The sequence below is a fragment of the Octopus sinensis genome, unplaced genomic scaffold, assembly GCF_006345805.1.
Source record: "Octopus sinensis unplaced genomic scaffold, ASM634580v1 Contig16482, whole genome shotgun sequence".
Classification (NCBI taxonomy): domain Eukaryota; kingdom Metazoa; phylum Mollusca; class Cephalopoda; order Octopoda; family Octopodidae; genus Octopus; species Octopus sinensis.
Genome location: NW_021834377.1, coordinates 28,158 through 44,601, shown reverse-complemented (window position 1 = coordinate 44,601; position 16,444 = coordinate 28,158). Strand labels below are relative to the sequence as shown.

Below are 16,444 nucleotides of genomic sequence, written 5' to 3'. Positions count from 1 at the left end.
AATTCCGCCGAGGTCGACTTTGCCTTTCATCCTTTCGAGGTCGATAAATTTAGTACCAGTTGCGTACTGGGGTCTATCTAATCCACTGGGACCCCTTCTCCCAAAATTTCTGGCCTTGTGCCTAGAGTAGAAAAGATATCCTTCTCCACATAAACACATTGTTGGGATTTAAGCAAAGTTCTACAGTGGCAATTTTTTAAAAAATGGGAAACAATTTTTTTGATAATGTAGGTCACAAATTTGGAGAATTATCCGAAAATTCCACAGAAAAATGGGGAAAAAATTTTAAGGAACTATATAATGTTTAAAGCAGAATTGCACCCTTTTTTAAATGTTATTTTCAATTAATTATGCAAGTTATCCTTTTCTTTCTTTGTAATGCGTATATATTTAATATGAATGTATTTTTCACTCATCCAGATAAACAATATTTCGTTTTGAAGCAACAAGGAAGAGAAACATTAATTATAATGTGTAAGAATTTATAATTAAAAGAAAAAACAAGAATGGTTAAATTTTAAAACTATGTGCATAACAATGAAAAGAAATTATAGTTTTTCGGTAAAATAAGGATAGACTTCATTGAAGCCTCTTCCATTTGCCCCATGGAGAAGGATTGTCACCAATTTCATCAACCAACAATTTTTCTTAACATCAAAAATTCCCCACAAAAGATTTTGATGCTGCAAGTCAGACATCAATATTATTTACTGACTTTTATGCATCTTTTATGATCAACAAAAGGTTAACATTAAGCTAACCACATATATATATTTGTATATTTACGCATATACAGAAAGAGGCAGAGGAGGAGTGATGTCTATGTTATAAAACAAACCTGTGTTGATACAATAGAACACTGAGGGGAAAACATCAGATATCTACTGTCATTGACATGTATATTGGTGTGTGTGTGTGTCTAGGACAGACGCAATGTCCAGGAGGTGTTATTACGATGGATGTGTCTGTGATATAAACCTCTTGAAAATAGAGAGATGGGATGAATATAATAGTTCAGATAAAGGATCAATTCTACAATTTATGAAAACAGAAATGTCGTAAATTTGCACTTTTGAATATCTGCCTTTTAAACATGCTTTATGTCTTATATTATTTTTTCTATTCTTTCAGAAAAATCACATGAAATTGGCTAAAAAGTATTTTTTACTTTTAAAGAATCATCAATATGTATCATGTTTGAAAGACTCTGCAAAGATATTCTACAAACGTATAATCCTGCTTCTATAAAACATTGCTGAATTACAGTAAAATATTTCTTCAGAGAGAGAAAGCATTTCTTTACTTCTGTGTCTGAAATGTGCAAAGGATAATCTTCTCTTTTAAATATACTTTGGTAGATTTCCAAAGAGTATTTGCAACATTTTTAAATATTAGCATTGATCACGTTCAGAAGAAATATAAGAGAAGTGATATTTGTTTGGAATAAACTATAAAAGCAAAAAGAAGCAAAATATCCATATATTTTGGTGAGAGAAGAAATATTTTTGAAAAGTTGTTGATCTGTACAACTTGAAGGTTCAGTTTTATTTTTCTTGAAGAGATGTCGGAAGAATTAGGAAAATCATCATATGACTGTGACATCTGCAAAGAGTCATTCTTAGAAGAAAGTAAATTCAATCAACACAAACAAATTCATACAGAGGAAGCACCATATCACTGTAGTATCTGTGGTAAATCATTCTTAAGTAGCAGTCACTTAACACGACACATACATATTCATACAGGAGAGAAACCATATCCCTGTGATATCTGTGGTAAATCACTCTCTGCTGGCAGTAGCCTAGCTACACACAAACGTATTCATACGGGGGAGAAACCATATCAGTGTGATATCTGTGGTAAATCATTCTCTGTTGGCAGTAGCTTAACTAAACATAAACGTATTCATACAGGAGAAAAACCATATACCTGTAATATCTGTGGTAAATCATTCTCTCAAAGCAGTAGCTTAACTCAACACAAACGTGTTCATACAGGTGAGAAACCACACCACTGTGATATCTGTGGTAAATCATTCTATCAAAGGAGTGACTTAGCTAACCACAAACGTATTCATACAGGTGAGAAACCATATCACTGTGATATCTGTGGTAAATCATTCTCTCATGCTCATAGCTTAGATATTCACAAGCGTATTCATATAGGGGACAAACCATATCACTGTGATATCTGCGGTAAATCATTCTCTGGTGGCAGTAACTTAACTGCACACAAACGTATTCATACAGGAGACAAGCCATATCCCTGTGATATCTGTGGTAAATCATTCTCTAGAAATAGCGACCTAACCACTCACAAACGTATTCATACAGGGGATAAACCATATCACTGTGATATCTGCGGTAAATCATTCTCTAATGGCAGTAGCTTAACTAAACATAAACGTATTCATACAGGAGACAAGCCATATCACTGTGATATCTGTGGTAAATCATTCTCTGATGGCAGTACCCTAACCAACCACAACCGTATTCATACAGGGGAGAAACCATACCACTGTGATATTTGTGATAAATCATACTCTGATTGCAGTACCTTAATTAAACACAAACGTATTCATACAGGAGACAAACCATATTCCTGTGATATCTGTGGTAAATCATTCTCTGAAAGCGGTAGCTTAACCCCACACAAGCGTATTCATACAGGTGAGAAACCATACCACTGTGACATCTGTGGTAAATCATTCTCACAGAAACATCAGTCAATTAAACACAAGTGTATTCGTTATGAAGTTGATCCATAACAGTGATATTGGTTGTATGACATTCCTTCAGAAGGACATGTTTGTATCTCATAAAACCCTCTACACAAGAAAGAAACTATATCAAAGTGATATCAATGGTAAGCCTTTCATTTGAAATGATCCATTAACGAATCAAAAGAGCATTGACAGAGGAAGGAAAACATATCACTGTGATAGCAGTGCTTAATCATTCTATCAAAATGGAGAATTCTACACAGTCATATTAATATGAAAGATAAAACCATACCCTAAGACATTTGTGCTAAGTCAATCTATGAAAATGATCAATTATTAAAACATAACTGCATTCATACAGAAGAGGAACCATATCACTACAATGATGATAATCATCATCATTTAAAATTCGCTTTTCCATGCTTCAATGGATCAGATGGAATTCATTGATGGAGCTTTTCCTGAGCTGGGTAGCCTTTCTTGTCACCAATCCTCACCTGTTTCCAAGCAAGGAAATATTTTCCCTGGTGAGACATAATTTACGCAGAGGACTGGAAATGTAGAACTGCAGAAGTATGACGGTCATGATGGCCATTTACGGACATCACATAATGTCTGTACAAGGATACACTCACTTGTGCATACACACACACACGTGTATATATGTATATATGAAGAATTTCTTATAGGAGATATTTTACATGTTTTCTCTTAGTCTAAAAGTTTGTAATTCCTATTAGGTAATGAAACATATGTAATGCTGAATAAATACTATCAAACTGTTTTCCAGTCTCCTTATGTGATATGTAATTACTCTGCAAAGAATATTATCCAAACCTCAGACAAAAATGATATTTATGTATATATATAATAACCAGCTTGTTTGTACAGCTGTTATGCTTTCATTAGATTAGTGGAATAAATAAGGGGTGGGGATAGAATTGGAGAAAAGGGAGGGAGAAATAGAGTAAGGTGATCTTATAATAATTCTGCTTCTCATTCTGTTACTTAGCTCATCAGTAACACTTTCATGTTATTAGAGAAAACGGGGTAGAGAGAGAAAAGATGATAAGACAAAGAGTGAGGCAAATAGAGAAAGGAAGAAAAAGGAGAGACAAAAAGACTAAGAAAGAAGCAAGTATGACATGTGATAGGTGGGGAATGTAATAGTTATTTTATGGTTAAAAAAGCTAGCTGAAGGTTGTGATATAGAGAAGAGTTAAAAATATAATCTTAGCAGAGGGGTGATGTTCTGATGGTGAGATTAAAGAAAGGCAGAGAGAGAGAGATGATGGTGGTGGTGTGTTGATAGTGAAAAGGAATTTCTTTTTTTTATAGAGACCATCACTCAACACTTGCACTTCTGTGCAATTATTTATCGTCTTCTCACTTAAGAGATTGATATTTGTTTCTAAGGATTAATTTAGCCTAAACTATGGATTCACAAGAGACACAGTTGCAAGCTGCCTGAGAAAAGATGCACAGATCTAGAGCATGGAACACTAAGAAGATATAATAAAAAAGAGGAAAAAGATGGCACCGATGGTGTTGTGAGGAATTGGATGTAGACAGATGCCAAGTATATTCAAAGAAAGCTAAAACTATGAATGCTATTAAAATGCAAATCATCCTCTCTTTCTTAAATAGGTCCTCTTAATTTTTTTCCTTCTGTAGAATTTACATGGGTCCCACTAGTAATTAATAAGAAACTAAGGTGGCGAACTGGCAGGGTCGTTAGCACATTGGGGAAAATGCTTAGCTGTGGTTCTTCTGACATGACATTTGCATTTAAATTCTGCCAAGGTGGACTTTGTCTTTCGTCCTTTTGGGGGTTGGTGGAAGTAATCAACGGTTGAGCACTGGAATCGACATATTCAACTTAACACACACACACGTGGAATTGCTGGCCTTGTGCCAAAATTTGAAAACAGTATGAACTTTAATGTCGACTTCTTGCTCTTGCCTGTGATAATGCCAGAAGCACTTTGGCTTGCTTCAGTAGGTTCTGTTGTACCTTGGTGTGTGGCCAACTGAGGAATTCTATCAAAGCCTTTCTCCAGGCCAACAAGTGCCAAGTATAATGGTTTATTCACAACTAAATACTTGTATTGCAGTTGTAAGTAGGCAGACCTACACACACACACACATATATTACATTAAAAATGAACTTTAATCTTGCTTCAAATGTTACATAGCCAAAATGGCACATAATGGGGAAAATACTAAGAATTAAGACTTTCCTGAGATGTGAATACAAACGGAATAAAACAAGTTTCGCATGAATTGGACAATTGGTTCTTGAGATATTAGGAGTTTTGGTGGGTATAAATACCCAGAACAGTGCATATTGGGAAAATACACCAAAAATAACTTAACACTAAAAAGGAAGAATTTTTAGCCTTTCGGTTAGACACATTATGACTAACTGCCAACAAAAAAAGTTGTTTTTACAGGAAATGTTTCTATTTTTGCTTTTTTGTATTTATATTTTAGCTTTCTTTAAACAGACAATTTTATTTATTTTTTTATTATTTTCAATTGAATACCATTACGAAAATTGTTTTGGCATATTTAAAAAATATTTTAAAGTGAAGATGGCTTTAGAAATACCGTAAATATTTCGTAAAAGACCTGTTCGTAACCTCACTGTGAAATAAATTCTTTCCATAGGTTTTTTTCAAGTGCATTCAATGTATCTCATTTTCAAAGACTTGGTTGCTATTTCTAGCATGCCCTGTTACCATACAACAGCTATTTACGATAAAGGACTCAAAATCGCTGTTACGTGGTAGTAGGGCATGCAAGAAAAGGAGCCGTTTACGTATAATTTCAATGTCATACATTGAAAGCATGTAAAATAACCCAGAAAAAAAACCAAAACAAAACTCTGTTGGTGGGAAACTCCAAGGTCCCCCACCACCCCTCCCCCTTTCTTTTCTGGAAGAATGTGGCGGGTCTTGGGTTTGGACTGAGCATCGTTGAATGCACTAAAAAAAACGTGTGGAAAAATTATTTCACACCAAAGTACAAACGGGTCCTTTATGAAAAAGAAAGGACGGGTCATTCGAAGCTTTCTGTCCCCTGTAAAGAACCAGGTCGTCCTCGCAATTTCGGCTGATTAATCTTGAGATTGCTCCAATCTGGCCAGCCCCAAGGAAAAAGTAAGCTAAGAGCATCAGATTCCTTGGAAGAAAGCATGGAATGTATACGAAAATAAGGACGGAAAAACAGACGATGTTACACAAGTATAAATACAAAAATACAATAAAAATATTAATAATAATAACAGGACATAACAACAGGTGTCTTTCGACTGGGGACGAATTGAATTCAGCTGGTGTGTGTGGAAATGAAGCCTTACGGCAGAGATACAGAGCTTTCACAAACACAGGGAAGAATATTGATGTTGCACTGACCATGGTCAGACGCAAAAAGAGGGTTAGCTGTCTGGGCTATCGGTTACGTAGGAACAGAAGAGAGAGAAAAAGAGGAACAAAAGAATTAAGGAGGGGAGAGAGAAGAGAGAGAGTTGTAGGTTTGTTCGACTACAAGTGGTGCTCCAGCATGGCCGCAGTCGAATGACTGAAACAAAAGTAAAAGTACCCTATGAATTACCGTGTGAAGAATACAGATTCACAAATATCTGACAACACGTGTTGCCATGCTCAAAATGATAGCTTCCAAACCCTGTTTTGTGAATGAGTAAACATAATCGAACTTTAAGCCATTGTAACTTAAAAACAACTTTTGGATCTTTTCGGTTTGAACGGCAGTTTTTTCTAGCAGTGTCATATGAAATTGTCACCCATAATTATGACCCTAGTATCGATCTATTGCATTCCAATCTGTTTTAGGGTTGGGGTTAGGGGAAAGGGTATCTTTTTTCTTCACAAATGTAAATAAACCCAATCTGTTTCTTAAACGAGGGACATATTCATACGGCAGAGAATGTTTTCACCTCAATAGACGTCATTGATTGGTTGAAATTGCAGAAATTGAAGGGAAAAAACAACAAATATCTTACAAACTATAGAATTTTCTCAATAAAGCCAAGAGAAAAAGATGTTTTATAAACACATTCTACCAGTATATGAAGTTTAAAAGTGTTTAGTTACCTAGAAATTATTTTAAAAAACTGCCATTCAAACCGAAAGGATCCCAACTTTCTGTGGAAGAAGCAAATTAACTGATGAAATTCTGCATGGAAAATTATATGAATCCCTCAAATATTAAAATTATCAGATCGTTTTGGTTTGAATGGCTGTTTTTTAACATAATTTCTAGGTAAATAAAAAATTTTAAACTTCGTATACTGGTAGAATGTGTTTATAAAACATCATTTTCTCTTTCTACATGGATCTACCTTACTCACCAACACTTCTACTTCCACCCCACTCACTATCACCTTTCTCTCCCCAAGGTTTACCTTCAAACCCTTGCTTTCAAATGCCTCCTTCCATTTCCAAAACTTCTCTCTCATCAGAACAAGGTCATCTGCATACAGTATCTCCATTTACAGTCTCTTTCTTGCACTCTCCTTCTCCACATCAACCACTATTGCAAACAACAATGGTGACAACACAGATCCCTGATGCACACCAACTTTCACCATAAACAAGCTGGTTAATATATATATATATACTGTAAATCCTCGAGTATAGTCCACACTTGAGTATAACACCTAAACCTAAACCTTGTGTATAATACACATCCCTTCTCTAACTTGAATCGTGCGTAATTAAGCCAGCAGCACCTAGTCAAACAAACACTTCCACGCATGCGTAATACAATAATGGTGATGTTTTTAACTGTTATATGGGAATGTAAATATGTTTGCAAATTGTTTTTGTTACATGTTATTCTGTGTTCTGAATACTTTTATTTTAATAAATGTTGCTTATTGCAAGTTATGGATGATTATTTTATGACTTCATTGCTTTCGGGCTTAGCGTAAGGCATTTTCGCGCCTGACAGCACAAAATGCGTCTGAACAAACATTGCCTGACAGCAAAATAGAGACTCGGACATTGCTTAGAAGATATTTTTCATTTTTAACCTTGTATATAGTACGCACTAGGGATTTTGACCGTTAATTTTAGGAAAAAAATGCGGATTATACTCGAGGATTTACGGTATACATATATATTATTTTTGTGGGCGGTTTGGATGATTTTTTTGCAGAGTAATTACATAACACATAAGGACAGTGGAGAAAAGTTTGGTATTATTTATTCAGCATTACATGTGTTTCATTTCCTAATAGGAATTACAAACTATTAGATGTGTAGAGAACATGTAAGATATTTCCTATAAGAAAATCTTCAGACATACATAAGTGTGTGTGTGTGTGCACCCTTTTCCAGATATTATGTGGTGTTCATAAATGGCCATCATGACCGTCATACTTGTGTAGTTGTTCATTTCCAGTCTTCTGTGTAAAATATGTCTCACCAGGGAAAATATTTCCTTGCTTGGAAACAGGGAAGGTATCAATGAATTCAATCTGATCCATAGAAGAATGTAAAAGTGAATGTTAAATGATGAGGATCATCATCATCGTAGTGATATGGTTCCCCTTCTGTTTGAATTCATTTATGTTATAATTGATCATTATCAGATATCTTAGGGTATGGCATATTCTTCATATTAACAGGACTGTGTACAAACAATTCACCATTTTGAAAGAATGATTCAGGTTTAACATCACAGTGATATGTTTTCCTTCCTCTGTCAATGCTCTTTTGATTTAACAATGGATGATTTCATGTCAAAGATTTACTATAGATGTCACATTCATATAGTTTCTATATTCTGTGGATGTCTTTATGAGATACGTCCTTTGTCCTTCTGAAGAAATGTTATACAACAAATATCACTGTGTTATGGACCCACTTCATAAAGAAAGACTTGTTTAAATCAGAAATGATTTTGTGTAAATGATTTTCCACAGATATCACTATGAATTTATTTTTCTTGAGTGTGAATGCATTTGTGTTGAGTTAAGCCACTGTTCTGAGAGAAAGATTTACTACAAATATCACAGTGATATGGTTTCTCACCTGTATGAATACGTTTATGTTTAGTTAAGCTACTGCTTTCTGAGAATGATTTACCACAGATATCACAGGTATATGGTTTCTCGCCTGTATGAATACGCTTGTGATGAGTTAAGCTGCTGCTTTCTGAGAATGATTTACCACAGATATCACAGCGATAAGGTTTCTCTTCGGTATGAATACGTTTGTGTTTCGTTAAGTTACTGCCATTAGAGAATGATTTACCACAGATATCACAGTGGTATGGTTTCTCCCCTGTATGAATACGCGTGTGTTTGGTTAAGCTACTGCGAACAGAGAATGATTCACCACAGATATCACAGCGATATCGTTTCTTGCCTGTATGAACACGTTTGTGTTTAGCTAAGCTGCTGCTTTCAGAGAATGATCTTCCACAGACATCACAGGTATATTGTTCCTCCCCTGTATGAATACGCTTGTGTCGAGTTAAGCGACCGCCAACAGAGAATGATTCACCACAGATATCACAATGATATGGTTTCTCCCCTGTATGAATACGCTTGTGTTTAGCTAAGCTGCTGCCAACAGAGAATGATCTTCCACAGATATCACAGGTATATGGTTTCTCACCTGTATGAATACGCTTGTGTTTAGTTAAGCTACTGCGAAGAGAGAATGATTTACCACAGATATCACAGTGATATGGTTTCTCCCCTGTATGAATACATTTGTGTTTCGTTAAGTTACTGCCATTAGAGAATGATTCACCACAGGTATCACAATGATATGGTTTCTCCCCTGTATGAATACGTTTGTGTTTAGCTAAGCTGCTGCCAACAGAAAATGATCTTCCACAGATATCACAGGTATATGGTTTCTCACCTGTATGAACACGTTTGTGAGTAGTTAAGCTACTGCGAACAGAGAATGATTTACCACAGATATCACATTTGTATGGTTGTTCCCCTGTATGAATTTGTTTGTGTTGATTGAATTTACTTTCTTCTAAGAATGACTCTTTGCAGATGTCACAGTCATATGATGATTTTCTTAATTCTTCCGACATCTCTTCAAGAAAAATATAATGAACCCTTCAAGTTGTACAGATCAACAACTTTTCAAAAATATTTCTCCTCTCACCAAAATATATGGATATTTTGCTTCTTTTTTCTTTTATAGTTTATTCCAAATAAATATCACTTCTCTTATATTTCTTCTAAATGTGATCAATGCCAATATTTAAAAATGTCGCAAATACTCTTTGTAAATCCATCAAAGTATATTTAAAAGAGAAAATTATCTCTTGCACATTTCAGACACAGAAGTAAAGAAATGCTTTCTCTCTCTCAGAAGAAATATTTTACTGTAATTCAGCAATGTTTTATAGAAGAAGGATTATACGTTTGTAGAATATCTTTGCAGTGTCTTTCAAACATGATACATATTGATGATTCTTTAAAAGCAAAAAATACTTTTTATCCAATTTCATGTGATTTTCTGAAAGAATAGAAAAAATAATACAAGACATTAAGTATGTTTAAAAGGCAGATATTCAAAAGTGCAAATTTACGACATTTCTGTTTTCATAAATTGTAGAAGTAATTCTTTATCTGAACTATTAAATTTATCCCATCTCTCTGTTTTGAAGAAGTTTATATCAGGGTGTAGACACATGTAGTATAATAACATCTATTGGACATTAAGTCTATCATAGACACACACCAATATACATGTCAATAACACTAGATATCTGATGCTTTCATCTCAGTCATGTGTCGTAAAAGAGATATCACACCTCCTCTGCCTCTTTCCGTACATTTATAAATATATAAATACACACATACAAGCAGCTTAATGTCAATATTCTGTGTTACATGAAACATGAATAAAAGTCAGGAAATAATCAGTATGGATGACTAACAGCATCAAAATCTTTTGTGGGGAATTTTTCATGTAGGAAAATTTATTGGTTGAGGTGGAGAAGGAAATTGGTGACAACCCTTCTCAATGGGGGCAAATGATGTAGTTTTAACATTAAATTATTCTCGTTATTTTTAAATTCTTACACCTTACAATAAATGTTTCTTTTCCTTTTTACTTCGCAACGAAATATTGTTTATTGTGGTGAGTGAAAAACACAGAGACGCGTAATCACGGAGGTGTGAGTTCGAGTCTCATAGCCGGCCGCCAACACTTTTCTGCAAAATAGGGGTAGCTTATCCTGTTCAGGCTATATATTAGCAATATCCTGCCTTTGAGAATTTAAAATCACTTCTTAAACTTCCTAAGACATCTCAAAGCTTCTAAAGCAAACTTCGTTTGTTTGTTTCCGTTCATCGTAATTTGAATTTAAATATATATGTATTACGAAGAGAGAAAAGGATAACTTAGGTAATTAATTGAAAATAACATAAAAACACAGAGTGCAATTCATATATAATGCCTTAAATCCCAACAACGGACCATTGAATGTGTTTATGTGAATAAAGATATTGAAAAACATTAGCACGTAAGAGTGAGAAAGAAACTCGGAAGGTATCAGGTGGTCGTGGGGTGCGCGATAAATAACAGCTAAACTGCTCTTCAATCGGTTTTTTCCCTTCTTTGTTGGTTTCATAACCGTTTGAATCCTTGCATGTACAGCAGAAATACGCAGAAATTTTCTGAAAATTTCCCCAAAATAAAAATATGTGATAAGCGGTTATATTGGGTGCTTAAAGAAAGATTCCTTTGAAAAATAGATATTAATTGTAAGTTGTAATGATGGAGAAGAACCTTCGGAAATAAAGACTTCCTAGGTTTTAAATAAAATCCGTTCCATTTCTTGTATATACAAAATTTACTTTTCGTTTCAGTATTTCAAGTGCACACTCGTATTTTTATACATTCCGTATGTCTTAGAAATTACATCGTAATTTTCCCGCGGAATTTACGTGTGAGGAAGAAAGAGAAAAGTTATCTACACAAGGTATCCATCTGACGTTAACAAATAATATAGGAAATAAGGAAAGATGCAATGAAATATCTGAATGTAAAGGAGAACACAACGAAAGTATTGAAAGAACAGCCTCACCGAAGTTGAAAAAGTGGGTTTCCATCGCCAAAAAATTAGGGAAAGGTAGGTGCGGTCGATGCCCTTTACCTCCGCTATTTCGTCTTTGTTTAGTGAGATTCTTTCTTGTAACTTACTCAACACATCGAAACAAACAGACGTACGTAATATGATACATATACAATAGAAATATACTTACATAGTAATATATATTCAGAGAGAGTCAACGATGAAAATATGAGAATATGTTGAATGAGTGAAAAGTTAGAGTGGACAGTGACAGCTTCAAGAGAATTTTTACGACGAATATTAATATTTAACAGGTCAACATAATAAAAAAAATGCTGCATCTGTTTCTTTAGACACTTAATTACCAATCATGTGTCTATTTAATTAGATTTTCTCTTAAATATCAGTTGTAAAGTGGAATTGAGCAAGCAATACACATGCATCGTCTTTCTACTCTAGCGGTGTCATATGAAATTGTCACCCATAATTATGACCCTAGTATCGATCTATTGCATTTCAATCTGTTTTAGGGTTGGGGGGAAGGATAATCTTTTTTTCTTCACAAATGTAAATAAACCCAATCTGTTTCTTAAACGAGGGACATATTCATACGGCACAGGAATTATTTTCTTACCTCAATGGACGTCATTGATTGGTTGAAATTCCAGAAAAAACAACAAATATCTTACAAACCATAGAATTTTCTCAATAGAGCCAAGAGGGAAAGATGTTTTATAAACACATTCTACCAGTATACGAAGTTGAAAATTTTTTAGTTACCTAGAAATTATGTTAAAAAAACTGCCGTTCAAACCGAAAAGATCCTATATGTGTTAAAAAATCTCATCACGCAATCGAACCAATGAGAGAGCCTCTGCCTGGTCGCTCGATATGCTAAAAATAGCAGCCAAAGTATACCCCTATCTAAATCACATGCCCATTGTACGTAATGTCCTAGATTATCCCTCAAAAGACAGTTTGCTGAAGGCTGGAATGTCTTTGATGATACGTTTGCTGTATCAGGTTTGATTTGAGGCTAAATAACATTATGGTAAATTTCTATATTAACTCCCGCATGATTTTCACTAAGAAAAAACTAAAAAAATGTTAGATTTTTTGTGTGGAATCAACTACCCTGACCTCATAATATGCTACAAAACCCTTTTATGGGTCCAAAACATGGGGTGGGGTGAAGTGGAAGCAATTTTCTTTTGACCTTAGAAAAAAACACATCAGGACAATGGAGAAGAGTTTGATATTATTTATTCAGCATTACATGTGTTTCATTTCCTAATAGGAATTACAAACATTTACACGTAGGGAGAAAATGTAAAAGATTTCCTTTAAGAAAATCTTTGAACATACATGTGTGTGTGTGTGTGTGGACCCTTGTCCAGATATTATGTGATGTTCGTAAAGGGCCATCATGACCGTCATACTTGTGCAGTTGTTCACTTCCAGTCCTCTGCGTAAAATATTTCCTTGCTTGGAAACAGGTGAGGATTGGTCATGAGAAAGGTACCCAGATGTAGAAAATCTCCATCAATGAATTCCATCTGATCCACAGAAGCATGAATAGGAGAATATTAAATGATGAGGATCATCATCATCGTGGTTCCTCTACTGTATCAATGCATTTACATTTCAATAATTGATCCATTTTCATAGATTGATTTAGCACAAATAGCTTAGGTTACAGTTATATCTTTCATATTAATAGGACTGTGTACAAACAATTCACCATTTTGAAAGAATGATTGAGGTTTAACATCACAGTGATATGTTTTCCTTCCTCTGTCAATGCTCTTTTGATTAAAAAATGGATGATTTCATGTCAAAGATTTACTATAGATGTCACATTCATATAGTTTCTATATTCTGTGGATGTCTTTATGAGATACGTCCTTTGTCCTTCTGAAGAAATGTTATACAACAAATATCACTGTGTTATGGACCCACTTCATAAGGAAAGACTTCTCTTTAAATCAGAAATGATTTTGTGTAAATGATTTTCCACAGATATCACTGTGAATTGATTTTTCTTGAGTGTGAATGCATTTGTGTATAGTTAAGTGACTGTTTCCAGAGAAGGTCTTACCACAGTTATCACAGGTATATGGTTTCCACCCTGTATGAATACGTTTGTGTTGAGATAAGCCACTGTTCCTAGAGAAAGGTTTACCAGAGATATTACAAGGTTATGGTTCCTACCCCGTATGAATACGCTTGTGTTTAGTTAAGCTACTGTGTTGAGAGAAAGATTTACCACAGATATCACAGTGATAAGGTTTCTCCCCTGTATGAATACGTTTGTGCTGAGTTAAGCTATTGCCAGCAGAGAGTGATTTACCACAGGGATAAGGTTTGTCCCCTCCATGAACCCGTTTGTGTTTCGTTAAGCTACTTTGAACAGAGAATGATTTACCACAGATACTACAGTCATATGGTTTCTCCCCTGTATGAATACGTATGTGCGTAGTTAGGGTAGTGTTTTGAGAAAATGATATACCACAGATATCACAGTGATATGGTTTCTCGCCTGTATGAACACGTATATGTCGAGTTAAGTGACTGTCAACAGAGAATGATTTACCACAGATATCACAGTGATATGGTTCCTCCCCTGAATGAATACGTTTGTGCTTCGTTAAGCTACTTCCATCAGAGAAAGATTTACCACAGATATCACAGCAATATGGTTTCTCTCCAGTATGAATACGTTTGTGTTTCGTTAAGCTACCGCCAACAGAGAATGATTTACCACAGATATCACAGTAATATGGTTTGTCCCCTGTATGAATACGTTTGTGGTCTGTCAAGTGACTACTATCAGAGAATGATTTACCACAGATATCACAGGTATATGGTTTCTCTCCTGTATGGATACGTTTGTGTTGAGTGAAGCCACCGCTATGAGAGAATGATTTACCACAGATATCACAGTGATATGGTTTCTCTCCTGTATGGATACGTATGTGCTTCGTTAAGCTACTTCCATCAGAGAAAGATTTACCACAGATATCACAGTGGTATTGTTTCTCTCCAGTATGAATACGTTTGTGTTTCGTTAAGCTACCGCCAACAGAGAATGATTTACCACAGATATCACAGTGATATGGTTTCTCCCCTGTATGAATACGTTTGTGTTTAGCTAAGCTACTGTTCTCAGAGAATGATTTACCACAGATATCACAAGAATATGGTTTCTCCCCTGTATGAATATTTTTGTGTTGAGTTAAGACACTGTTCTGAGAGAATGATTTACCACAGATATCACAGGTATATGGTTTGTCTCCTGTATGAATACGTTTGTGTTTCGTTAAGTTGCCATCAGAGAATGATTTACCACAGATATCACAAGAATATAGTTTCTCTCCTGTATGGATACGTGTGTGTTTAGTTAAGTGACAGCCAGTAGTGAATGATTTACCACAGATATCACAGTGATATGGTTTCTCTCCTGTATGGATATGTGTGTGTTTAGTTAAGTGACAGCCAGTAGTGAATGATTTACCACAGATATCACAGTGATATGGTTTCTCTCCTGTATGGATACGTGTGTGTTTAGTTAAGTGACTGCTAGTAGAGAATGATTTACCACAGATATCACAGTGATATGGTTTTTCGCCTGTATGAATACGATTGTGCTTAGTTAAGCTGCTGCTTTGAGAGAAAGATTTACTACAGATATAACAGTGATATGGTTTCTCCCCTGTATGAATGTGTTTGTGAGTTGTCAAGGTACTTCCTGAAGTGAAGGATTTACCACAGATATCACAATGATAAGGTTTCTCTCCTGTATGAACCCGTTTGTGTCGAGTTAAGTGACTGCCATTAGAGAACGATTTACCACAGATATCACAGGTATATGGTTTCTCTCCTGTATGAACCCGTTTGTGTCGAGTTAAGTGACTGCCATTAGAGAATGATTTACCACAGATATCACAGGTATATGGTTTCTCCCCTGTATGAATACGCTTGTGTCTAGTCAAATTACCACTTTGATAGAATGATTTACCACAGATATCACAGTGATATGGTGCTTCCCCTGCATGAATTTCTTGGTGTTTATTGGATTTACGTTTTTCTAAAAATGACATTTTGTACATGCCACAGTCATATGATGATGTTCCGTATTCCTCCGATATTTCTTCAAGAACAAATAAAATCGAACCTTCAAGTTGTACAGATCAACAACTTTTTAATAATATTCTTCTCTCACCAAAATTTATGGATATTTTTCTTCTTTTTGTTTTTATAGTTTATTCCAAACTAATAAAGAAATATATATTTCTTCTAAATGTGATCAATGCCAATATTTAAAAATGCCGCAAATATTCTTTGTAAATCTATCAAAGTATATTTAAAAGAGAAAATTATCTCTTGCACATTTCAGACACAGAAGTAAAGAAATGCTTTCTCTCTCAGAGGAAATATTTTACTGTAACTCAGCGATGTTTTCTAGAAGCAGGATTATACGTTTGTAGAATATCTTTGCAGAGTCTTTCAAACATGATACATATTGATGATTCTTTAAAAGTAAAAATTACTTTTTAGCCAATTTCATGTGATTTTCTGAAAGAATACGAAAATAATACAAGATATCAAGTATGTTTAAAAGGCAGATATTCAAAAGTGCAAATT

At 34.8% G+C, this 16,444-nt stretch overlaps 1 protein-coding gene across 1 annotated transcript; it reads right to left on the bottom strand.

Moving 5' to 3' along the window:
• Positions 1-8,758: 8,758 nt before the first annotated feature.
• On the bottom strand, positions 8,759-15,900 carry LOC115230830 (zinc finger protein 708-like; the record flags this gene model as incomplete). Its single annotated transcript, XM_036499837.1, has 4 exons — positions 15,798-15,900; positions 14,715-14,924; positions 9,197-9,492; positions 8,759-9,112 (listed from the first exon to the last, which is right to left on the bottom strand). Coding segments are annotated over exons 1-4 (963 nt in total), but the record flags the coding sequence as incomplete, so codon positions are not given.
• Between the last annotated feature and the right edge of the window lie 544 nt (positions 15,901-16,444).